The sequence below is a fragment of the Cariama cristata genome, unplaced genomic scaffold (genome assembly GCF_000690535.1).
Source record: "Cariama cristata isolate BGI_N322 unplaced genomic scaffold, ASM69053v1 scaffold6966, whole genome shotgun sequence".
Lineage (NCBI taxonomy): Eukaryota > Metazoa > Chordata > Aves > Cariamiformes > Cariamidae > Cariama > Cariama cristata.
This window is the reverse complement of record NW_009621452.1, coordinates 28,353-55,168: the sequence shown is the minus strand read 5'-3', so window position 1 is coordinate 55,168 and position 26,816 is coordinate 28,353. Positions and strand designations below refer to the sequence as shown.

The following is a 26,816-nucleotide window of genomic DNA, read 5'->3' as shown; positions in this document are numbered from 1 at the left end:
GTGTAAAACCCAAGCCATAACTTTTTGTCTTCTTGCATGTATCTTGTTCCAGAGTTGAAAAAATGTCAGACTTGTATGTAAATGTATGAAGAAATTAAGTACAGTATTGCTTCAAACTAAAAAGTGTGTCTTTTTAAAAGTGTATACATAACCTGGGTAGGTTCAAAATAGTTCAGACAGTTAAAATGCAAAATTGTTTTAAAGGAGTATGGACAGCTTCCGAAACATGGTATACTAAGGAACTGGGACAGGAAACACAATATAACTGAAATCACTTCACGTACAACAATCTAAGGGATGGGATAGCTGTGTGAATTAAACTGGTTTTTTGCACTATGGATCTCATGTAGAGGTGTGGATGTGCTTGAGGGCTGCAATCTATTTCATGATCCTGTGGTTTGTCACATTTTCTCATTTTTGCTTTTTCTGTTTCTCTTTCAAATTGTAATTGTATTTATTTATTTTTCTTACACAGTGCTAAGAAAGTAATTTCGAAGACAGCCAGACTATGGCCTTTGAAAGGATAACACAAAAGGACTGGTACAAAATCCTGGGTGCAAAGCCATCGGACAGCCAGGCAGAACTAAAACGGAAGTACCAAAAACTTGCTTTATTAGTAAGTGTGTCTTTGTTACTTAAGATGTGCAAAAATAAATTTTATAAATCAGTAAGGTAACAATTGCAGGTTTTGTTTTTACATTTTTTGTATAAATATGATTAATCAGAATATGTTTTTAGTGTCAGTTCACTGAAGCTGATTTAAATTTGAAATAAACATCTGGAGTTTATGAGTTATCATTATATTTTGCAAAGAGGGGTTATGGTGTTCTGGTTCTAAAACACTGATATGTCTCCCAGCTTTGCTAAATGTTCATGAACAAACTGAGCCAAATACTTGTTCATCAGGTGCAAAAGTTAAAAAAGGTCATTGTTTGTGGCATATAGTCATGAAATTTGCTAATTGATACTTGTGGTATTTACTGTCATGCATGCAGTTACAGTGTGCTGAACGTAACCCTTGAATATATAAAGACCAGATGTAAAGAGCAAAAAGAAATTCTTCCTGATAGTCTGCGGTAATGGAATGGAAAATGTATAGGAGGAAAATATGTTAATACTGATTTTATTTGAAAGTTTCTGGTGCATTTTTTGTGGAGTCATGTTTTTGGTTGTGCGTAAAGTCTTGATGTTCTGTGAATTCTCTTAATTTTTCTTGTACTCCTGGTATATGTATGTAAGAATCTCAGAGCTTTACTAGAGTACTACATATGATTCTTGGTTCTTCTGTTTTACTCCTTCCCTTGAATTCAGGCTTTTGGCTCAAAAGATGATTTGGCCTGGCTTTCTGAGGAAAATGGGGTGTGTTTTTTTCAGTACCGTTTGACCCTTTACAACCAAATTTGATAGACAAATAGAATTCCCAAGGTAACTAAATTTCTAAGTTTCTTGAAAACTGGCAACCTGGTAGAGAAGAAGGAGGTGAGCAGAACTCAGTTTTTATATATTCGTTTAGGTAGCTGCTAGCTAGACTGTTGGTATTGCCAGGTCATTAGAGAGCGTTTTTGGTTTTGAGGTGTCAGAATGAATGTGATACGTTGGGATTTTTAAGTGAGGTAAAGGGAATGCCAGTGAATGGGAGACTGAGTTTTGTTAGAGTTTAAATAAATTCATGGGTTGGTTTTTTGGGGTTTTTTTATTGGTTTGGTTTTTGTTGCTGTTGTTGGGGTTTTTTATTAGTTTTCACAGAGGCTAGAAATAAAATGTTTTAAAGATCATTTCACCAGTGTGTTCCCAGTTTGCACATTTTGATATTCCTCAGTTGAATTCGCTAAGCAATCCTGCTGGACATCTACTCCGTCTCAGTGCTTCCTGCTAACTTACTACTTTGTCTGAAACTGATCTGTGTACTTAGTCTTAAGTTTCAACACCTTACAAGATGTTTGCATGCAGATACAGGCCAGAAATCCTTTGATCCTCACTATTAAACTTTAGAAAAATCAACATAGGAGAGTGCTTTGGAAACCAAGCTTCTTAGTTCCACTCTTAGTAGAAATAGTTGGGGTTTTTTGGACCTCCTGATGTTTTTATTTTACTGAATCACTAGTAAAATATAAATAAAATATTAATAACAATCTATTTGTTCTTCATGAAAGCAGTAGGGTGGCCACAGTGGGATTAAAGTCATATGTAAAATATTGTTCAGAGCTGTTTGCCACAGAACTGAAACTACCTAGTGCCTTTCCTGTGTATTTTTTTTTTTAAATGAAACTGACTCTTTGTGTTATAGCACTGTACTTTCATGTAATTATTTTGAAGTGGATGAAGTGAGAATGGTTGGAGTTTACAACTGTCTGTTTAAATCTATAACTGTAGCTTTAGAAGATGACAATATTATTTTAATATACAAGCTTTTCTTTATAACTTGTATATTTCCAAACTAATTGGTTAATGGTTTTTATTTGAAAAGTCAGTGAGAAATGTTAGAGAAAATGAAGATACTTTTTTTTTTTTTCCTTTTGCTATTTGGCTTAGAATTCTTTTGCTATCTGTGATGGATCTCTCTAAGAAGCCACACTGATGTTTACTTGTAGGTGTTTTCTCCAAGGCAGATCTGCTGCTTGTCTGTTGTTGTTACCATATGTCCTGTCTCTATTCATCTTTTTCTTTTAGGTGAACTGTTACAGGCTCTACTTGTTTGTCTGCTTACTAATATAGCATCTAGCACAATCAGTCTAAAGTCTTTAAAAGCATGGTGGTTAAAAAAACAATTAATTTTTATGCACCTGAAAACCTCATTGGCTATAGGAGTGACTGGAGGCTATAGTACGTACCTTCACTAAAAGGCATTCATATACCACACAGTTACAGTGTGAAAGTTGTTGCCACAGATGTTGTTGAGTCCAAGGAGTTCCATGGTTGAAAGAGTTGTAAGACTTTCAAGAAAGAAACATCTGCTGTGGCATGTTGACACAAAAAATACTGTCTGATTCGGAGTTCATGAGCTATGGACTTCCGAATACTGGTGGAATATATAAGGGAGGTGTTGCTGCATGTTTGTCTTACCTTGATTCTGTTCCCTAGGCATCCGCTGTTCATTGTTAGTAAAAAGTATAGCACTGGATGGATCTCTCATCATACCTCTTGTGTCCTGTTCTGGAGAAGTACTTCCCTTGCTCTCCAAGTAAAGCTTGTCGTTAGAGCTCTTGGTAGTTCAGACCTCTAACTGTTGCTTTTCTAAAGCTGTTGTTGGAGGTGGTGATGGTAGAAGTAGTAGTACTATTGGTGTGGGCAGAGAACGGGTCTACATGCAGGTGGTTTTGGGTACTGTGGTAGCAGTCAGTTACTGGAGTGACTCTAGTTTAGAAGCTGGACTAGCAGATGAGCACAGCCCTGCATTGCCTGTTAAAAGATTTCATGACAAATTTTGTGATCAGTACAGAAAGTTTTCTGGCTTACATGTAGCAGCAGAAGTTAACCTTCTGAAGAACTGTACTGTGCTAATTATCTTAAAATCCAAAAGTTTATAAAGCAACTTGCATCTGGAATACCGATTGCAATTAATATGACATTCATTCTGTAATCGTGAATATTCTGATCACAGATGTTCATTAGCATTAAGCATAATAGATGGTGGAATTTATTTTTAAACATAATTCTGTTTTTCAAATAAAAATGGCAAATGTCTGAGTCCAAGCCTTCTTCAAATGATCCCCAATGCTTCATGTTGAGCATTTGCTTTTTGCCATCTGCTATCTTCTGTATTTGTCAACACATGTATGCTTAGCATCTTGAATTAACAGGCAGATGTAAATTTCCAAAGCTAAAAAGAGTTGGAGATCTTGCCATATGTCATCCAGAAGATAACTATATTTGCAGTTAAATCTCATGATTGACCTTAATAATACAAAGTAGTATGCAATTAAAAATGGTTGAACTCTAGGTTTGTAAGAATGATTTCATAAGGGCAAATTAGCTTAAAACTGATGAATTTATAAAATATAACTTGTTTTTGTCAATTCTAACAAACTGATGATGGAAAAGGTTAAGAACCCATAACAAATAAAACTGTGCATGTACACCGTGCTAGAGTGAATACATTTACTTATCGTTTTGCCATATTTTGCTTTGCTATACTTACTTTTTTCATTTGGTCAGGTCACAACATATGTTTAAGTGAATTATTTTACTACAGATAATGTCAATTCCATCTTTAACAATAGTATTAATTTGATACAGAAAACAGCACAGGTTTGGTCTAAAAGCAGTGGGGTTTTTTATTAATATTTTTTTCTTCTAACCTTCTAAGTATTTAAGTAAAATTTCATATTTATAAAATTTCCTTGCCACTTAATGACAAATTTATTTGGTTTTTAAAGTTTTGTGTACTTATGTGATTGACACCTGGATGATCCTGATATTTTATTACTATAACAGTCAATAGTAGCTGAAGATGACAGACTTTTGGGCACAAGATGTGTATGGCACTGGCAGTTCCATAAATAACTTATTTTTAGAACAAAATCAAACTTCTGTGTATGTTGGCTCATACTCTGGTATGTTCTCTAGCACAGAGCTTCAACTAGTGATTCTGAAAGAGAAAAAAAATAAAATTATAAGTGCGTGTTTGGTAACCAGCATAGCTCAATGCAAAAAACCCTTGATCGGCTGTTGTAAGTTAGTGCTAAAGTGCTTTCTGAAGCACAGAAGGCTTGCAGTTCCCATACTCTGAAAGGAATCACAACAAATTTTAAGAATTAATAAGTTGTCTAAGTGGTAGGAGTTTGGTCTTTAATATTCTGTCTTTGGAACATGCTGGTGGTTTTGAGCTATTTGGGATACGTATAGCCTTTTTATCCACAGTAACATATATGGTAGTTTCAGCAAGAAGATTTCTTAAATGGATAAACAGGTTTTATGGTCTATACTTAGTTTTTCAGGGAATCCATACAGCTTTTAGGAAGGACGCTGCTTATGTTCCATTTCTGGATGTATATAAAATTAACAGAGGATAGAATTAGAGTAACAAAAAAAGGATATTGGGGGAAAAAATTTACACCATCTTATTATTGGCACAGTTTTTACATCTCCTTTTGGTGTAGCACTTTGTGGTCAAAGAATGAGTTGCCAGATTGTTTTCAAATTTTCGTGTAGCTGCTCTGTATCTGAAGACTACTTTTTACAGGGAATAAAGTCACCAAACGTATAAGCTTTGTCTAGCTGAAAATCAAGTGTCTGTTCGTGTTGATGCTGATGATATTATAGGATACCTTTCAACTGGAAAAAAAATTATTGTGCAGGAAAATTATATACTGCTGTTACAATGTGTGCCCTAATCTTAAAGAAAATCCATGTAATTTGAGCAGGGAGTATGCAGGAAGCTCTTATTTTTAATATGGTAAGGAAATAAAATGTGCCATTTAACACATAGTGTTACAAAGATTATCTTTTTTATCAGTAGGGGTGGTGTGTATGTATATAAATACACACAAAGTGTTAAGGTGATCACTTAATCTGTTTGGAAGAGTAGAAAATATGAAAAAAGAGAGCATCAGGCATAGGTGAGAATGATTCTCAGCAACAATAAAAAAGGCTATTTATAGAAATTTAATTTGATGAAGCAAAATCACTTCAAGAAGAGATTGTTGCGTTGAACTTGTGTAGAGGAAAGACATCTGTCTTTCTGGAGAGCAAAAAATCTGTTGTATCTCATCAGATTTATTTACACATCTAAATTCTGCAGTCACAAGAAATGCAGAGCATGTCATATATGTAAATTTAAAGACCTGCTAGCATGATTGTTTTCTTAAAGTTTGTTCCAAAATAAGTTCGATGTTACTCCTGAAAGGACCTGCCTACTGAGGAGCTTCATGCTGAGTTTAAGTTGAGAATCTGAATCTTTAAAACGAAAACACTTTGTATCGCAAGTCTCATGATAATGCTTTTCATAACGAAAATTATGCAATGTGTGTATTCCTTTTTTTAATAGCCTTTTGCAGGGTTTTTATTTTTTGTTTGAATAGCAGCATACTTGTTAGAGATATTTAACAGATCATCATGCTTAGCTAACTTGTACAGAATGGATTTTGTAATTTGACAGTATAAACAGAACAAGTTCTGTGCAGCCTGGCTGTAGCTTGACTGAAGTTAATATAATTGCAACAGAGAGAAAGGTAAACCACTAAGTTTAATGCAAAGGACTATTGTTTTGATGCTCTGTGTAGTTTTATTTTGAGCTGTTCTTTACATCTGATTTACTACTTATGGCCTTCATAAAAATACAAGGAGACATTTTCAGGTTGAGACTTGAAAAATGGGTTATTAGCTTACATAGTATACAATGAAGCTCAATGCTACAGAAGTCAGTAGTTCAAACAGCTTGATTAGCCAGATCATGATCGTGCTGATGTTCCTGCTGCTATGAGAGCTTTTGTTCGATTTATCCACCTGTTTTTTTGTTTGTTTGTTTTCTTACACCAGAAGAGGTCATTATGATATTCAATAGCAGGTCCGAAGAACAGGTATTCACCCTGGCAATGATCGTCTTGCAGTAACAGAACTTCTATCAGTCTGAATAGTATCACAGATTTGTTGCGTGTGTCAAGATGGTACTTAAAAGCCAAACGTTCTGGAGATGGCATGATGCTGCCGTGTCTGAGCTGAAGCTCCTGCTCTCTGTTGGAATTGTGTGAAGATGTGATGCTGGTGGTAGTTGGTCCTTGGGCCTTAGGTGCCCTCATTAGGGTGACTGGCCAATGGGGGTGTGTTTTCTACATAATTGGGCAGCTGGCTAATTCAAAGAAATGCAGTGATTAACTAATTAGCGCTCTTATTGGTCAGCAACCAGCTGGAAGGCATATTCCTGCCACATCCTATAGAAGAATAGGCTGAGAAAGGTAGCCTGACTTCCAAAAGGGATGGGAGGAAGAGAAGTAATGGATGTAGGTGAAGAAAAAAAGGATGTGGTAGGGTATCCTAGTAGGAAAAGGGGGATGTTGGCAGTGTTGCTATGTAGTCTGCAGTGCTCCTTTATGAGAGGTGCAAGTTTACCCTATCTCAGTTTATATGTGAGCAATGTCTCACTTTTTATTACTTTGTAATGTGTAATTTTTTATATCTTTTTTTTAAAGATGTAGGTGAAGCTTAACAAGTGGACAATGGGAATATCCCTATAGCAGAAAGTTATTTTTAACTTTTATATAGAATATCGCAAACCCCGTAGCATCGCAAAATAAGCCAGCAAGTAAGTAATATATTGGTTCTCCAGGTAGTTCAGCCAATTATGAAAGTAATGTTAGTTTGGAAAATGTTTTCTAAATTTAGTATTTACTTACTGGATTATTGTCCATAATTTATTTGTTAGAATGAGCAGATTCTGATACTTCATTCTCTGTAGTTTTAAGGTACATACGTAAGAACAGGATGGACATCAGGCAATGGAAATGTGACATTCAGCTAATGTGTGATTGGCCTTTAAGGTCACTTATGCTCTGCAAAGGAATCTGATGACTCTCTTGAATGTTTTGTGCACTGGTTATATAAGTTATTGATTGTAACAATATACTAAAAATAGAATCTACACTGTCTTTGGTAGACTTTTGGTTGATCTTTTGGTAGAAAGGTGTTCCATACTTTCAAATATTCACTGTGTCCCAAGGTAGTATACAATTAAAATTCTGATTAAAAGTAAAATCTTAAGTGCTAGCTTATTAAATTCTGTAAAGATGTTTCTTAATATTTGCAAGTGTTCCTTCAGCACTTTTGAAAACACGTTGAAGTAGGTTTATATTGCATGGTGTGCTTTTTATCTCATTTCTAAATTGAGATGTCTGAAATAAAAATCATGTAGCGAAAGCTATGAATCAAAGCACAAAGAAGGAAGCTACAAAGACCAGCATAATGTTTTCACATGAGTAAATGTTCTGATTATTCAGACACTTGAGCAGCCGCAGTCAAGAGTACCTTAAGTTGTTCAACATTTTCAAATCAGTCTATTTATTTAAGTGCCTACTTCTGAAATTGTAAGCACTGGGTCAGTTATTTAAAGAAACTATAATCCCAGAACATGAGTTTGAAGGTTAATAAATGTTAAGGGTAGAATCAATCATCTTGTAATAACTGTTTGTATAAGGATCTCTTATTGCTATTAAATTGACCACATTTGTGTTGAATCTGAAATAGTAGATTTTTTAAATACTGTAATATGACGTAGTAACCTGTAAAACTTAAGTGTTTTGGGACTTGGTAGGTTTGGTTTTGTTTTGTTTTTTTTTTCTATTTAAGTCAATTATCTGTGTGTAATTTTGCCTTATGTTTAAAATACATAATATAATTACTATGGAAATTTGTTAAAGCAACACATTCCTGCCTTCCTTCTTTCCTTCATCTTTAAATTCTTTAGAGTCAGAAAATCATGATCTGAATGACATAACTGTCCCACCCTCCATCTTTTCCTTGCCTCAGTGCATCATGAATGCTTTCTCATCTCCCATCAAGCCCAAACGGTCAGCAAACATGAGCTCATTTGAACTGATTTAATGTGGAAGCCAATTCTTATACCTGAAGGGTTGTCTTGTAGGACACTTTGTAGATAGCTTGTATTATTGTAGTAAGAAAGTTCAGCTTTTTTTGTTGTAGTCTGCCAGTCATTTGGATAAACTCTGTCATTTAATCTTCAGTATGTTAAAAATAACACTTTAAGACTGAGAAATCAATAGTCAGATATTTCAAAAACTTGACCCTTCATTGTTACTCCTAATAAGTTAACAACAACGAAAAAATTCAGAGTCTGTGTAAGTGCCTCTTAAAAGAGGAACTCTTGTTCAGCCTCTCCTCAAACACCTAATTAATTACTATTTAATGTTATGTCAAGAAAAGAAAAAATGTTTAGCTAAGCTGCTGCTCAGAAAACTCATCCATTTTTACCTTCTTTGACCATGGACATTCTTAGGTCATAAATCCAAGCGGCACTTACCTTCTGTCAGATCATGCCAGCAATCCAGTAGTAGTTCCTACTGCTACAGAAGACCAATGCAAAGTATCGGCTTGGTAGGATTCTCTCAGTGTAACTATGGCTTCTGTAAATGTTGCTATTGAAACTCAAGTAATGAAAACCTTGGATTATTCCTCTATAGTTGCTCATCTGTCCCAGGTGATGGCTTTACGTTTTCATCTCCATGTCTTGACTATCCCTTCTTAAATGGGAAGTTCTGTAAAGGCTAAGATGGTCTATATAAAGTGCTTATTAAGTATCAGTGGCAAAAAGCTCAGTAATAAATTATGTTAATTGAGCAGAGTATTCTGTTACCATGTGATTTCCTTGAGTCTTCTGGAAAGTACACCCCTTTAGTAGTTATGGGGTGCACTGTCAAAGCTGTTCCCTTACTGAAAATGGAGAAATTTGCCAACTGCAACCAGCCTCAAATGAGTTGAATTAACACCAAACTAGTGATCAATCCAGATAGGAATGCATCCTTTAAGCCATCAGGGTGAGTAAATCCAGTCCAAACTAAATGCAAAGTTTATGTGATTCTGTGAATTACGTTTGGAATTGTTTTGTCCCTATGGCTATGAAGTTTTGAAATAACTGAATGCTGATGTGTTTTCTGATGTTTTTTTCTGCTGTGGTTTGTTTGTTTGTTTTTCAAATACTGGTGTGATATCCATGAAATGGAGTCTTCGTGCCGTAGTCATAGCATACTTTATGGCTTCTGATTTTAAGGGTTGAAACTTCGCAAGATGCTTTAGGCTTATTTGGCATTGCGGAAGATACAAATATTGTCTGTACCACAGGCTGTGCTGCTTCTGATTTTATTTGGATACAGTGTGACATGTTTGCTAATATATCTCTCGAGTTACGCTGCCTCCTAAAACGTAGATGTTTTCTTCATGAGTTTTGTACTCAAATGTTTTCTAAACTGAGTGCTAAATTGTTAATGTTCAGCTTTTCGTGCCCATTTTAAAAGTTATAATTTGACGAGGGTCTAACCTGTTATTTTGAGATCGTGAATGGCTTCAAATACTGTAGAGATTCTATATTGCTCCTAGAGATAGGGAAAGCAACACAAATATTTTCAAGAAAACAAAAACCCAAAACCACCTGCAACTTTTGGAGTGTTATGCAAGTGTTACAACTATGGTCACTAATAAGTAATTTTTTAAAAAGTCCTCTATTCTTCAAGGCCTGCTTTCCATGGTGACTTCTGCAGCTGAAGTACCTTAAGGACTTTGATTATTTTGCATTATGCTTAAATCTGACCTCTTAAAGGTGTCTGTCTGGTTTTAGGTATTCCAAATAAATTTGAAAATTGATGGTATTCTTTGGTTTGGATAACTGTTTAGTGACAGTCATTGAGGGGGGGACACAACACAAAAAACCTGTGCTTTGTGCTGAGCAGTTCTTAGGAAGTCGTAAGGTATCAAAGTAGTTGACTTTCTTTGCCCGCACAAAGGTATTCATCTTACAAGTCACGGTGCCAGCTGAAGACCGCTGCCCCGAACTGCCTGTCCCTGCCCTTCTGCCAGATGTTACTCAGCCAGGAAATAGCATCCTGTGGGTTTTCCTTCATCCGCTGCTGTACATGTCAGCTGGAAAAGTTCATGCCCATTTTTTCAGTAGTTTAAGGAACCCGGGATGTTTCATTGGGTTTCTTGTTTGTTTGTGGTTTTTTATAATACAATTCAAGATTCTGGGGTTTACATTCACGTGAAAGTAGCATTTGCTTAAACTAGTTCCCCAACCATTTGTGTAACTGGCATTACTGTGTGACTAGGGCCATATTAACGTATGCCTAAACAATGGAACATAGTTTTATGTGACATTTAACAGTGTAAATTGTGAGCACAGGGGCTAGAAATTTAAAAGGAGCTTTTAAAATTCCCGTTATATTTTTACCTTTATACTCCTGTAAATTTTAAAATGTTTCATTTCTTTCCTTTACTAGTTTTTAATGGGTTTTTTATTGTTTTATCTTCTCCTGCTGTATAGCATAGTTTCCAAAAGGCTTTTTTAAGTAGCTTTTAAGGCTCCTGGGTGGCTCTTCATAGGAAAATAAGAAGCCATGGAAGCGAAGAAAATGAAAAAGAAGCTGTTTCTAAAGATGTACTTTTTGGTAACCATAGGTTCTGTTTTCTCTCCTGATTTTCATACCTTCATTAGCCAAATGAATCTTTGCTTCTATTTATACAACAGGAGTTGATTTTCTTTTTTTACCACTAGAAGCTGAAACTTTTACATTTCATTTCAACATTGTTTGTTCAGGAGCTGAAAAGGATGAGAAGTGTGAATATTTAATATGAAAGTTACATGAGGTAATTACTTGCTGTTTTGTTGGACTCAGTCTGCTGGGGGTAGATCTTTTCAGAGACTGGGGAATAGGGGGTGAAAGGACTAAGAGTTCATTACTTGGGTTTCTGTAAGATGGGCTAGTTATTGCTGCTGCAGAAATGTAGTCCTTTTCCCTTGCCAATGCCATAGGTTCTCTCTCTCATCTTGAGAAAGTTTTCAAACAAGACTTTTTTTTTTAATTGCACTTTAGAGGACTCCAGTAATTTTCAAGAATTTGCAGCATTGGATTGATAGTATCATCCTCTGTTTTTTTTACTGTGCAGATATTAATGCCAGTTATGTGGTCTGCATAACTGTTGCATATTACTGTGTACATTTAATCCTAACTTTTTTTATTCTGGTTATTTTTAAAAGAAAGCAAGTTGGGTTGTGTGTGGGTTTCTTCTGAAATTATTCGTTGGGTGATAACTAAAATGTTATGGAAAAATTCCTTTTACCTCCTATGTGCTATCTTGATGATGCTTTGCTGCAAATGCCTTGAGTCACAGCAAATATTTCCTTATAGTAACAGCTATAGCAGCAATAATATCTGAAATACTTCTGATAGTTCTTAGTTGTCTGAAGTTGGAGGTCTGCTGTGCTGGATGTTGTGTATAGCAGTGGTTATCTCTGGCCTGAAGGTACGGAAAAGGTTAATAATGTGTGTAAAACATGCAAGCAGTTGAATATTGTGCGGGAAGCTCAGACTGATACTTGCAGAACAATTTCTGATTATGGCAGATTGTAAGGAGGAACAAGGGACAGGAATGGACACATTTTTCACCAGCTAGTTGATCACTGAGCAATGTTAGAAAAACATCATAGAATAGATAAGATGTAAGAGATTAGAAGGAAAATGAAACTGTCATCTTTAATTTTTTCCCTCAAATGAGGAACATTTCCTATGAATAAGAATCATCCTGGAGATGGACAGTGGAGGCTGGAATCAGTGTCAGAGCAGATAACAAGATCAGGTAGGAGAAGGCTAAAGTTGTTAAAAAGCTTAAAGATTGTTTCTGTTTGGGGAAAAAAGGAAGAAGAGATGGATTGAAGTAATGAATCAAGAAGATAAATTCCTTGCTCTTTTGTACGGCTGTGTTTGGATAGACATCCTTTGGGGGAGTTTAAATCTCTATATGAAAAGATTGAATGTCACAAGGAACTCTTCACTTTCTGTTTCTCCTCTTTTGCAAGTGGAAAAAGCAGGCTGCTTCCATGTTCCCTGCTAACTTCTGCCAATTGAGTGAACATGTTGAAAAGCTTGATTGTGGGCTAGGAAGGCAAGTTTAAGACCTGAAATCATCCTTTTAATGGAAGTGAACGAGTTTCACGTTTCAGAGAGAGTGCTTTGCAAAAAATCACTGAAATACGAAAAGCACCTTCAAAGTAATTTTGTGCTGTTTTAACGAAGACCACACCTGTTCTTTTTTCCTTCCCCTGCCCCTTTCCAAATACTTGTCATGTGAAACTCTTCAGTACTGAATTGTGCTAGTTACTTAACAGTGGAGAGCTTATACAAATGTAAATAAGTGTGGAACCTGATCTAGTGAATGTACTCACTTCTGTATGTGAGTATCCTAATGAAATGCATGTATTACATTCCTGATATTTTTGCAGATGAAATATGAGTCCCGTATTTACCCCACTGAACGTACATCTTGCCTGTTAACGGTCTTTGTGTCCAAGAAAGGATATGATCACATCAGTTCAATTTAGAAAGCCTGCAGGGGAGGAAGTGTGAAGCAGATACTTAAAAACAATAATAGACTTTTTAAATTTGCTTTGGTCTCCATTTCTCATCCTGCTAGTGTAGTGCAGAGAAACAATGAGAAGTTTATGACGTAACCTTCTAGTAAGCATTAGGTGGCAGTAGTGTGTTGTATTTGGCAGCTGCTTTGTCGTTGGGGTTTTTAATCTTCTGCAGTCTTTAGTGCAGTGTAGTAAATGGGGAAAACATGCAGTTTATGTCTTATAATTTTTATAAAATACTGATTTATGGCTGTTCTGACTCTATGTGACTGTAAGGGCAGCTGTTGTTTGGACTCTTGTATAGACAGGTGGGTTTCTGTACAATATTCATAACTTACTTTCTGATACACGGTATGTAACAGTGATAATATTAACTGCAAATATTCCAATGAGAAATATGCTGTAAATGGCCAAGTGGGTTTTGTTTTGCAGCTTTTACTTTTTCATAAGCTGTTACCATTTCTAAATTTACTATAGCTTGTTAGATGAAGTATGTTTTTTTTTTTTGCTTGTTTACTCTTTTTCTTAGATAAAAAACAAACTTAGTCTCAAAATAATGTTGGTAAGAACATAATTAACCTTTCAGCATAGTGATGATGTTGTCGCTCTAGATCCTAGACTAAGTGTGGTTATCTTCTGACCCTTCTGGAGGTGTTTTTTCTTACCTTCATCCTTGTTTTGCACAGGTAAAGGATCTCAAGGAGTTTGGAGCTGGTGTTGCATTGTATTAACTGGGCAGGATGATCAATTAATAGAAGAAGAGCAAGAAAGTGTTGACAGAACATGCTAACTAATTAGTACCTGATGAACCATGTAGGTCATAGAGCCCAGTGTAATGTTGCTTCAGGGTGGCTCCTATACAAGACCCTTATATGCAAAATAGGTCTGTACAAAAGCTAAAAAGCATTTCAGCATAGTTCCAGTGAAGGAAATCTTCGCTGCTGAAAAACTTCACTTTCCACTATAAACTTGGGGAAAGCTGGGGATACTTAATACTTTGATACATGTTCCTTCTATGAAGTATTAAGTCTGTGTTTTGTACAGGTCTTGCTCTTAAAAGTCACGTAGCCTTTTGTTTACATCTTTTTTTTTTTTATGTAAGAGGTGATCTACAAATTATAGAAATAGATTAAATAGGTTTTTTAAAATAAAGCTATGTAGAGGTGTGTTTTTTCTGCTTTTTGGAGTCGTAAGAAAGAAATCCTAGGGCAGTAAGGTTTCCTGATAGCTCATGTAATAAAATGACAAGCAAAATCATTCTAAGTTAAGAGCAGGTAGCAGTACAGTGCTTTAAGGTTCTACTCTAACTGGTTTTCTCTTACAAATTAGTTTGAATAGTTTTTCAGTTAAAAATCAAGTAATTTTACATTGAAAAGCCCTTAAAGTCTAGCAAGGCTATACTGCCAGAATTACTTAGTTATTGGTAATTAGGGGTTTTTTTTTCATTCATTTGTATAAGTATATTGGTAATTAATTCATACTGTTCATTCAGAAATTCTGCCTCTTCCCATGATAGGAGAAATGTTTACATGTTTAAAACAAACATTTTTTTCAAAGTGAATTCATTTTCTCCTGCAGTTTAAGCTTTTTTGTTTTACTGAAATAAACCACTTCCTGTTTTAGAAGACTCCTATTGAATAAATCACTTAAATTTTTGTAAAATACTTCTGTTTTTTTTATCCTGCCCTAATTTAACGAGTTCAGCTGGTGAAGTTGGAAAATGGCTTCTCTCGATGACCTTTCAGTGAGTGCCACAGGGTGGGGGTCAAGTGCGTGTTTGTCACCTTTTTTTTTTCTTGACCAACACAGGTGGCTAAAACATGTGCTTTTCTTAAATTCAGTTACTCAAAAATTCAAATTCCAGTTTAATATACGGTTTTATAATTCAGTCTGTGTTCTGACTTAAATCCATCACAGAATGGATTCTGCAAGAAAAAGAATTCAGCCCTAAAGCATAACAGCTAGCCTGCGTAGATTCTGATCTGTATATCATGCCCACAACCAGAGTAAATGATTATTTGGAGTCAATGTGCTTGATTGCTCAAATATAGCTGTCCTATACGTGGTGTAGGTAATGCCAAATACGTGTGTTAATTCTATTACATGCTGATAGGGATTTGTGGCTTAAAGTATTCAGTGTGACAATGTATGTAAAATTATCAAAAGTATTAACTTTAAATGTAATTATATAGTTCCTGGAGTGTTGTAATTGCATTATGTGGTTCCTTTTTTGTGCTGTGTCCAGCAGGGAGACTGTTCAGCTTTCTATTTTGGTGCTCTATCAACTGATCTGGATCTTTCAATATGTGCCACATAATTTGATTAAAAATATTGCTACAAGCCTTATAGTGACATAGTATAGAACTGGAAATGTGCAGTTTTGCTGGAGTATGGGGTGGTGAGGGGAACCCCCTCTCCTATACCACATTAAGCTTAGCTGTAGTATTTCAGATACACAAGTTTAGTATCTTGGATAGTTATAAACATAAATTTATTGAGCCCTGAGACCAATAGAAGCGGAGTGCCTAGTTTTGTGATAACGATCATGAGGTCTGGGGCCTTGACCAGCCACGCTTTACATTGCCTGAGAACAGAGATTTCAGGAAGGGTACCCTTTGTCAAAAACCCAAAGGCGGTATGAACTTTGCAATGGAGGCAAGGTTTTTCCACTAGGTATTACACTAGTCTCATGTTCATGGTCTGCGATAAGAGACTTTCAGATAGGCATTTCTGGATCAAAGCAACAAAACTCTACTATTTCCAAATGTAATTTTAGAAAGAGGAGGGATGCTGCACTAAGCTTAATTGTCCGAACTTGATTCCAAAGGTATGGGAATATGAAGACTGAACACTGGCTTTTTGTGGGGAGAGAGGAAAGAAATTGAGTGCAAATACAGAGAATGTCAACCTACCATATTATTTTGACTCTTGAAATGATTTAGAAGAATTGTTGATTTCTTAGGTATTTATAGACGTGGCTTAAACGTTGTGGTCATGTGGCCAGATTAAGGAATCTTGTTTTAAGAATTGTAATTTCTTTTTAATACAAATGTGTTCACGTGGTCTGTAGATAACTAGAGAAACGGATGCAATTATATGACCTAATCCAGCCCTTGTTTAGCAGTTAATTTCTCCAGATTTCTATGAGCATTTGGTCAGATCTACACAGATTTGGTTGTTGGTTTAAATCTAGCCAAGGCTGGTAGTGTCTTAATTGCTACCACAGAGCAACCATTTGGCCTGTGAGAGATGAATGTTGTCAAGGTACCTTCTGCAAGGCGGACATTCATCCACTGGGAATGTATCAAGAAAGTTTTCATTAATTGGTCCCTTTGTTGGCATTTGTGGCAGAGCGGCCAAAAACTGAGTATGAACAGACACTCTGTGTCAGGGGGTGAGATTTATTGGCAAGTCCCAGTAAAAAACTGGTGTTTACTACATGTGTTGTAAGCAGGGGCAAAGGACTTTCCTCCTAAGAACAGCCTGGCATTACATTTACTCAGATTTCTCTTTTGGTTTGTTTTTTTTTTAAAGGTAGGGAAATATAACAAGAATTGAGACTGCAATCGGAATTAAATAGGAAATAGCTGGTTAATATTTTTCTGCTTAATGTTGACTGTCTTGCAGCTTCTTTTTAATATGATGTGAAGTGTTGTGATGAGTTCTGTAGTCTACAGACAAATTTGCATGGACCTATGAATACTTCTGTCAGATGAGAACACTTGACAGTTTTTTGTCCTGACCTCGTTAGCTTAGCCTGTAGATAATAACAATTACAGTTGATAATGTATAAAGATTGTGTAAAGCATGAGAAATGTTTTTAAACATAGCTTCCAATTTTGGTATTTTCATGTTAACTCCTGCATTTTGTTCTTACCGTTTTGTTAAAAGGGTACACTTCATTATATTGCAAGGGACATACTGATAATGATTTGTGTGTTTTGTCTTAGTGCAACACACTTGTTTGTTGCTAAACTTTGTATAGACCAAGACTGTTTGTGTTAGGCTTTCTGTTCTACTTGCTTATGCCCGTTTTGTCTGTAAAAGAATTTTAACTTATAATGTGGAATAAATAAAATAATAGTTAAGACTTATTAACCAAATAAACTGTCATATATTGACTCTGAGAGAGAATTTTAATTCTGAAATTTGAATATATTGGCTCTTCAATATTGAGCTTTTGATACAAGAATAAATAGATTGACGCCCCTAAACACAGATGATGTGATTTTTAAAAGTGCTTGGTATTAATCTGTGCACTTCCAGTAAGGAGTCAATCTCATTCTGTTGGATTTCCAGTCGTGAGTCTGGCAACGTTATTTGAAAATAATGGCTGGCGTTTCTCTCTTCATCCAGCTGCTTCCAATATTTCCCCCTCTCATTCTTTTTCCCTTCTGAACAGCATAGCATCCAACTCTTGTGTCCACTTGCTGTCATTCATCAGGCCCTCCTATCAGTGGAAATGGATGTCATTGATGTGTACTGCTGTTTTCTCATACTATCTGATGCTTATCCATGGTGACTTTCACTTTTGCAATGTTAATCCAACCAACGCTTTGCATACCAGTTTTGTGACTTTTACCCCTTCTGTTCTCAATTTTAATTCTGTTCTCTCATTTCTCAAAAATGGTGGCTTTACCAGATACGGAGCAGTGCTCTATTTGTAAAGTTTGGGTTTAATTTCTCATCCCTGATAATTACTGAATGTCTTTCACCACTGCTTATTTTTTAATACAAATACAAATCTTTTTACAAATTCCAGGAGGTATTGTAGGTATAGTGTAGGTCATGAACACTGTGGCTTCCTCTTACTCTGTGTGTGTGGGGGGAAGAGTTAATTCATACTTGGCTGGAAATCTTACTTCTAGCTGCGTTACATGAAACAAATACTGTCAGGCTATAAAACTACTACAATATGCCTAACATGGAAAAAGGTAAAAGGATGCTAAGAGATATGAAGTTAATTTTAGATGTTAATATTCTATCATTAACTCTTATTTACAGCTTAGATTTAGTTGTTAGATGTAGTTCCTACAAAAGCAGAAGTACTTGAATGCATGTAAGTAATCCTCTGTTAAAATTTTACTACTTGATTTAGTCAGGAACTTAGGGCACATCTCCAGCTTTAAATATATCCCTTATTGAAATACAGGTGCACATCCCCTACTGAAATAAAACAGGAGTTCAAGACTTGTCTAAACTTGTCAATTTAATTTACCAAGGTGATTCCATGAGACTGTAGATGATTTCAGAGTTAAAAATCTTTAATAAATCTGATAGTCTGCTGGTAGTACTGACTGCTTAGTGGTTACTTTATGACTCATGATAGTAAGTCCAGAATAGTTTAACTTTTTAGTTTTTCAGCTCTAATGGTTTCATCATTGTTCTAGGTCTGTCTACTTTTGAATTTCAGAACCTCAATAATGGTTTCCCTTACCAAAAAAATCTAAAAGATGTATAATAAAAATAAAAAGTCTGAAAATATTTCTCTGAAATTGTTGTCTTGAGAGAGAATGGCAAGATTTAATGCAGCCACATCTGGTTCATCCTTTTTATATTACTTTTTATTTGCTCCTGAAGATTCCTCCAAATGTTTGACATCTTTCATGAAATATTGGAAAGTAGGAAAGAAAAAGCCATAGAAAGTGGAGAGTACTCCTTATTTCAACCCTGGAAAACATTTAGAGCTGATCTACTTCATTTTCCTCAGTCAGAAAAATAGAAGGTTTGTATTTCAAATAAGCTTACTTTAAAAGCCTTAAAAACCTACTGAAAAACTAATTTTAGAGGCGAGAAGTTCTTTACAGTTATCTGTGAAATACATAGCAGTAAATGAAAGCACTTTTTCAAAATTTAAATAAAAATTTGGAAGAAGTAGTTGTTTTTGTAGAGAATAAAGCCTCCTGTTTTGATGTATGGAATTGAGGATGTAGTGCATCTTTGGTTTTTAAAGCGAATACGCCGTATACACAAGGCAAAATAACCATGGTAATGTATTAAGTAATAAATGAGATAGAATAGTACTTTTTTAACCTTTTCTAAATAATCAGCCTTTTCAACTTGTCATGTGGAGAAGTAGTTACGAGTAAAAGTTTGACTATATTAAGAGATTTTAGGTATCGTGTATTCCACAGTTTAGCAAGAAATTACAAATTTAGTGTAAAACCTATGCTTGCATGCTTTACCCCTCCCAATAAATCGTATTAAGTTGATTCTCACTGGGTGCTGTAAATATCTTTTGAAAAGGAAATTCATGAGCACGAATAAGAAATGTACGTTAAATTGATTTAACTAGAGGTTTTCTGCTTGCTAATTTGAATTTGATTAAAATCAATCAACTCTATTACATTTATTGCATAAAGTTTAAGCAACTCGTACAAGTGTTAGGAGGATAGGGACCTTAGTGTGTCATCTTGCTTGATCTGCTCAACCAGCTAGCGTAGTTTCTCATCTGGTGGTATTGAGAGTTCTTAAGGTCTGTTGGTATGGTTATTGAGATGTAATACCATTACGGTTATTGACCGAGTGGTCTTTATTAACTTCCAGGGATTAAAGTCCAGGGATTAATTTTCTAATTCTTAAAGTGCAGAAGGGACAAAACTTCATGGAGTATAAAGTAGGCAAAAATAAAGAATGTAGCAGTTGAATGTGCTGTAGTGTGTTCCGAATTCTTACACAAACTCTGTGGGTGAAAACCATATGTGTGGTACACTGTATAAATAAAAATATCACTGTATAAATAAAGTATATGATGGAACTCAAGTAATTTTCAGAGAGTCTACACTTTTAATTATTTGGTGAGCGCAACAACATTAACACCTTTTTTTCTGAGACAGAAAAAGTTTGCTCACTTGCGTGTTCTTTATTCCATAGTAGGTATTAAAGGCAATAGATCACCATAATCAAATGCAATTAATTTACAATTCATGTTGCATGAAAAATTTCTAAATTTTCGGATACTTATATAACTATGAACTGAACCTGTATCTGTTTCAGAGTATGTTTGCCAGGTGATAGGCTGTTCCCCGCTGTACCCATACTACTGAAAAGTATGGTCTGATGTATATTAAAAATAAGACAGTTCCATACAGTTGTTCTAGAAAAGTAGAAAAATGATACTGTAATTGAAAAGGGCATGAGGTTAGGTTTGTATTTGCCTGCTTTTCTGTTTCCCTGCGGCACTAAAAATTTCCCCGAGTCTCCAACAGATAATGTTTGAATTGTGTTTTTCATTTGAGCTTTGGACTTCAAGGTTCCTGCTTTTTCAGTTTTTTCTTAAAGATTGTAAAAACTAAAACAAACATAAAACCCTAAAAAAATTTTTTAGTTAATCCTTACACTAAGAGCCAGAGTCCTCAAGAAATACTATGACAATGTGATGCTGAAGATAAACATCAGGAGAGCGAGCAGTATTGCATGTATGTGTAAGGTATTTTTTTATAGTTAACAGATGAACTAATATATGTGCATTATCAGTCAGTTTATTTTTTGACATTCACAGTTAACTACAAAGCATCATATGCTGTAAAGTGATATAAATTCCAGATAGTCTTTAGTAATGGAAAGAAGTTAGCAAATTACTGCTAGCAGAGGTATAAAAAAAGGAAAACTAGATTGGGCATGTATCTCTAACCTTCTTCCTTTTTCCCTCCCACTGTCAGACTCGGGAAAATATCCTTTATTGTTTTTATAAAGTCCTATTAAGTAGTAACACATTAGTAAAAAAAGATGAGTGCTCAGCAAAAAACTGTTTTTATGGAAGTATTGCTTCTTAAAAACGTTACATATGTGCAACCAGAAAGATCTGAATATATCCTAAATGCAGTAATACAGCTGAAAATAGTGCTCAGGTGGCAGGCATGAACGACACAAAGATAATTTGCACAGATTTTGAGAAGTGATATTGCAGGAGACGTTGGGGGGCTCTAACATTTTGAGTAAAAACTTATAACTGGATGCATAGAAGGAGAGATGAACAATAGTTGAGTTTGAGTAGAAGGAGATAGGTCGAGTAGAAAACAGGCTTGTCTCTTTGCATTACGGAGCTTGCGCACGGTTGCAGCTGAGATTAACCCAGAAATAAGGCTGCATGGGAAGAGAGGAGGAGATCAGAAACGTACATCGTATTTCACCTCCCTCAAAACAAAACCAAACTCCTGGCTCTGAGGCAGCTCCTCTGAAGGGTTGCTGGAGAGGGAGGAGAATCAGAAGCAAGAATATGGTAACCAAGAATGAGGGGAGATTCCAAAAAAGAGTATCGTTGATGAATATCTGCGGTATTGATGGAGGACATAAGCGTACTCTCTAAACTTCAGCTATTAGTAGGGTGGTTGAAACTTGGGTAAGGTGTCCTCTGTGGATGGTGCCCAAGCTGGCTGAACAGGCTCCGAAACAGCTGGAGAGAGGACACCTTGTTTGTTGTCTGAGATGGAAGAGAAGGGTATGGGCAGTTGAATCCAGAATGGATTTTTGCTACAGACAAGCATTCTTGGATTTTGATCAGCAAGCTGGAGAGTAGGAAAAGGGAGTCAATGAACACAGATACATAATGAATTCAGATGAAATGAGGTCACTGGAAAAAAAAAAAAAATTAGAGTACAAGAGCAGAGGTTTGAGGGTTTTTCTTAGTGTAGATGTAGACTGCTAAAGGCATCAGATGGTAATAGAGGAATGAGCCCAACAGAGGAAGGAGCAAATAGTTTCAGAAAGCATGGAGACCAAAATGGGGCGGGGGGGAGATTTAATTAGTAGATCCCTTACAATGTAGTTATTAGTTACATGAAATTGTAGTCTTTCGAATACAAAAATTGCATATGCTACAAATATTAAATTTTCCAAAACTATAGGAAAGAAGTTAAAAGCCAAATGACAAATCTGAAGAATAATGGTTTTTCAGCATTATTCAAGAAATGAAAAGAATAGCCTTTTCTGCATTGATTATTATTTTTCTAAAGTACTCTTGTGACATTTGTGCTTACTGTTTTTCTCTGACTACTTCCAGCATAGTCCAAAATAAATCGGTCAGGCAGAGTTTTGGTGTAGCAAAGGAAAAGTGTGACCAATTTTATGGGAATGTTTTCTCAGCATTCTTGGCAGGAGAGAAGCTGGTATTCTTCGTGCTGTTTTGGGCAATTGGTCAGTACTGTTTTCATGTATCTGTAAGAAAGTGACCTGAGAAGGTGTGGTCTCGTGGCCAATCCAGACATAGAACAATATAAACCACAGTTTGCTGGCAGTGCTATTCAAATCTAGTTAAGTTTCAGTGGTACTAAGTCCGCTATCCTATTCCTCGGGTAGACCTTTACATTCTTTTGGGTGTAAGCTGGTAGGAGAATGCTTACAGTAGCATCCAAATGGAGTGAAGTACATAGCAGTCATATAACTCTCTATGTAGATATTATAATTCAGCCTACAATATTTGGGATGGGTCCAAATTTTAAATACAGCATCTGAAATATTTTAAAATAATGAAATATCATTTTTTTAGATAAAATACTGCTTTTAGGGGTAACTGCTGGATGCATACCTCAAACATAATTGTTAAAATAAATAAAATTGATAAAAGGAAACCATGTAAGTCTTTTAATGTGATCTGACTATTTTACCTTGTATGTTTATTTGGCATTGATTTTTTTTTTAAATGACTTTTCACAAACATGGTATACAATCAACCACCGATGTTAAAAATGCTATTAAAATTGAAATACAACTGGAAAAGCTACGGTTTCAGAAAAATGGATTTGAAAACAAATAAACCATTTAAATAGCTTTTACAGTACAACATGATGCATGCTGACAGAACACTGAATTTAGTGCCTACCAAATAAAGGTGTAATTACTCTTTATCTAATTAGCTATTTAGAATACAATGACTAATTGCAATGACCAAAAATGTTTTTATTTGTTTGTGCCTTAGAATTTTATCATCTTCAGTTGGGGAGATAAAAAAGGGATTTCTAAGAGATAAACCTTTTCGGATCACAACTGTGCTTCAGCCATATTTTCAGCAAGTTGCAAGCTAGTCTTCAGTCTTGAATGCAGAGATGACTTCAAGTGTGCTTACTCATATGGTGGAACAAAAATATACATTTGTGTACAGACTTCATACTTGTGGTTGCAGGTATGATTCATCTGTATATGGAAAAATACTGGTGAAGAAACTTGAGGTCGAAGCTTAATATTTTGCACTTGTGTACATTCTCTTCTTGTCAGACGGGGGATTTATCCAGGTAATACCCATCAGTGCAAATGACAGATAACATACATCAGTGAGCAAATACACTCCAGTAGAAGTGGTCCTTTTAAATTTGGGATTTTTGTATTAGTATTAGTAATTAGATATTAGTATTCTTTTCTTTCCTTTCCAAAATTAATTTAAAACAAAGGATTCAGTTAATCAGAAATCTGCTCAAACACTTGTAGAAGAGGTGTTCTAAGTATTAAAATCTGCTGTGCATTTCAGTGGCCTAACTGATATTAGCATAAAGGTCAGAAGTTAAAGCTCCAGAATAAGGGATATCTTGATTCATAACACACTTAACAGCTGATAGGTCTGATTATATTGCAAATTTCTCATCTTAAATGCTGTTTCCTGTTGGTCCATCACTTATACTGAGCAATTTAAAATATCAAAAAAGAGACTATTGGAGATGAATTTAAGCTACAGGAAGATGGAGCTTTGAGGGTTCCTATTCAGTAGACATTTGAACCAAAAAAGTCAGAATGCTCTGTTCAGAACCTGTAGTACAAATGGTAAATAAAACGTGTTAGCATTTTAATTGTTATTGCCTATTTAACGTGTGTTTTCTTGCAGCCATGTCCTTGAATAATGATTTCTTAACTAAAGTGACACAATTTTGTAGCCAGTGATCCATGACTTTAAATATTTGGAAGGGCTATTGATTCACTGAACTGGAAGAAAGTAAAGATGTTGAGGCGTGTTTTCAAAAGTAGAATTACATGTATTATAAATTATATTTGATCATGTATATTCTATTTACCATTGAAATAATTTTTAAAAGCTAGGTACATGTAATACAGCATTCAATTTATCTACAATAGCCTTAACTAAATATTGGTGGTATTGTTTAAATCGGCTATGTGTAATATTACGAGAGCTGCTAGCACCTCCTCTTGTTCCAGTGTCGTGGTCCTCTGCATGTACCTATTTCTGTTTGTGGTGGTCATTCTCTCTAGGTAAATTGTCCAGAAGACCAATGATTCCATCAGCAAATTATCCAGAAAATGCCATCAGTGCGCATGGTGACATTTGTGCCACTGGTGGTTTTGTTGCCATTTCAGTGGTATAATTAAATTGGCAGTTTTCTCTTGTGCCCAGCATTGTTGTCTCCCTTCCTTTGGCACCTTAGCTCAGACCTTCTCCTTTTCTCTGTCCTTTTAACTGAATATCAAATGCATTATTGATTGCTCCTCTTCCACCCTCCTCGCTTCCACTCCTCTCAACTTTTTTTATCTTTTTTTTTTTTTTTGATTGGCAGTATCATCCAGACAAACAGAAGGCAGATGTGCCAGCAGGAGAAGTGGAGGAGCGCGTGCAGAGGTTCATCGAAATTGATCAAGCGTGGAAAATTCTAGGGAACGAAGAGACAAAAAAAGAGTATGACCTGCAGCAGCGTGGTAGGTTCCTGCCAAGGAGTGCTGTAGTGGCAGCAGCTCTTTAAATAAGCAGGGTCTGGGAGTGGTAGTTAGATGGTATTTTAAAATGCTGTTTATTGCTGAACCAAATGGTTCTTTCACTCTTGTCCTACTTTCAAATGTGGATCTATTATTTATAGCTTTTGCTACACATACATTAGCTAGTGAAAATACTGAATTACTTCTAACAAAACATTAGGTGGCGTTATTCCTAGTAATACAAATGAATATGAAATTTATCCTAATTATAGACCTTAGCCCTTTTTACATTATTAAAGCAGCTTCATTAAGCATTCTTAAAATTAAGTCTTAAACTACATTTTGTTGCAGTATCTTAGATAGAGGTATTAATCTATTTATACCTAGTGTTCAATGTGTATGGGTTTATAAGCACTTCAGAATCATTAAGACACGTTTCTTCTTGGTGTTGTGTGTGTTATGGTAGCTTTCATAATTCATCTGTAGTCTAAACTAGTCGTTTTAAAGCAGGTTTATAAATAATATTCCAATATAACACATTAACTAGGCAGCTCTAGCATGCATTTCTCTTTATACCACTCGGAAAATAGCTTCTTAAAACAGTGACAGGCTGTTGTGAGAAAGAAAGGGGGGAAATGTAGGTCAGGTCTGTCACACATGGGCTACCATTACATGAAGTGATAGGCTGTCTTTCTGCTCTGGCCTCAGGATAGGAGTCCCTCAGCCTTCCATTAGAACCTTCAATAAATGTATATCCACCCTACATGTTAATGGGGGGAGTCAATAATAGAGTATTGCCTGTGGGGAAAACACTCCGTCGCACTCTGCAGTAACACACTCTGGTCCAGCATTGACGTGTAGCCACCACCACTTTTGAATGTGTCTGATAAAAGCCCACTGTCTCTGCAGCTTGTTATTGAATTCTCTTCCATTGTACATTGGCACACCATCAGACCTTTCTCTCTTGTGCTGATTTTTAACTCCCCTGCCGCTGCGGATACCAGAACTTTGAGAGACAAAGGCTTAGTCATTCTGGCAGATATGCATCACTGCAGGATAAAGAGAGTGATATATAATTGTATATACCCAGTATGAATCCTCCAGTTAAATAATCTTGTATTGCAGACTTTGTGTGGGTTTTGGAAAAGAGGATGGAGGGGTGAAAACAGAATTGTTGAATAAATAATTTAAAAGAATGAAAGAAATCAGATCTTGTGCTAATTTGTTATGTAAACAATATTAAGATCAAACTTAAATAAATTTTTCATCTGAAACTTATTTTTTAAATGCCTGAATATGATGCCAGAAGAGGATTTTCTGCTACCCAGTGCCTTCATCGTGTTGTACTCTTAGCATTGTAGTATCGGCTGTGTCTTCCATTTTCACAAACTGTACATGCACAGGAAAAAAGAAATACTAGAGATTAAGTTAGAAGTGTTTTGTGTATCTAGTGAGTTTTACGTAAAGCTTAAATACAGACTATGAAGTTCCATTTTGCTTGGGTCAGGTTAATCCACTGAAGTCAAGAGCTCCATCAAGATTTAATAAGTTACTTTGTTTTCCCGTGGAATTTAGGGACATTGCTATAAGTTAGTTTAGACAAAACTTATTCTACAGTATTTTAAAGATTATCTATATTTCCTGAGATTCTTTTGCATCCAGGTGGGTTCTTCAAAAAGCCATCTCAAGATCCTGTAAAAAAGACTTAGTAACTAAAGAAAACAAATTGTACATTTATTTATATAGGTATTGATAATGGTACGGTAATGGGATAGGTATATTTTAATATAGAGGGTGCCATTCACAGAGGACCCAGTGTTTCAAACTAAGCCACACGTAACATACGTGTGCAGTGCTGCTGCATTCTTCATAGCGTGTTCCCTGGCAGCAAAATGATGGTGAAATAAATTCTAGTTCTTTGAATGCCTGTCAGGCTGCTTCTGAAGTCATGATTCTAGACAAATACGTAGACACTGCTGTAAAAGCTCACAGAAACAAAGGAGTTGAGACAGCAGCGAAGGGGAATAGTGATGAGAGAGAGAATACGGCAAGTTAGTGAGACTGCAGAGCCTCGGAAGCAGAATCTGAAGGATGCCTCTGTGTGTGTGTG

At 35.7% G+C, this 26,816-nt stretch overlaps 1 protein-coding gene across 1 annotated transcript in view; it reads left to right on the top strand.

Moving 5' to 3' along the window:
* The first annotated feature begins 472 nt into the window (after positions 1–472).
* DNAJC24 (DnaJ (Hsp40) homolog, subfamily C, member 24) overlaps positions 473–26,816 on the top strand; it is a 35,783-nt gene continuing 9,439 nt past the window's right edge. The window contains exons 1-2 of the mRNA XM_009701963.1: positions 473–616; positions 24,571–24,709. Of these exons, the coding sequence (XP_009700265.1) occupies positions 509–616; positions 24,571–24,709 (247 nt within the window). The 5' untranslated portion in view covers positions 473–508. The remainder of the gene's footprint in view (positions 617–24,570; positions 24,710–26,816) is intronic.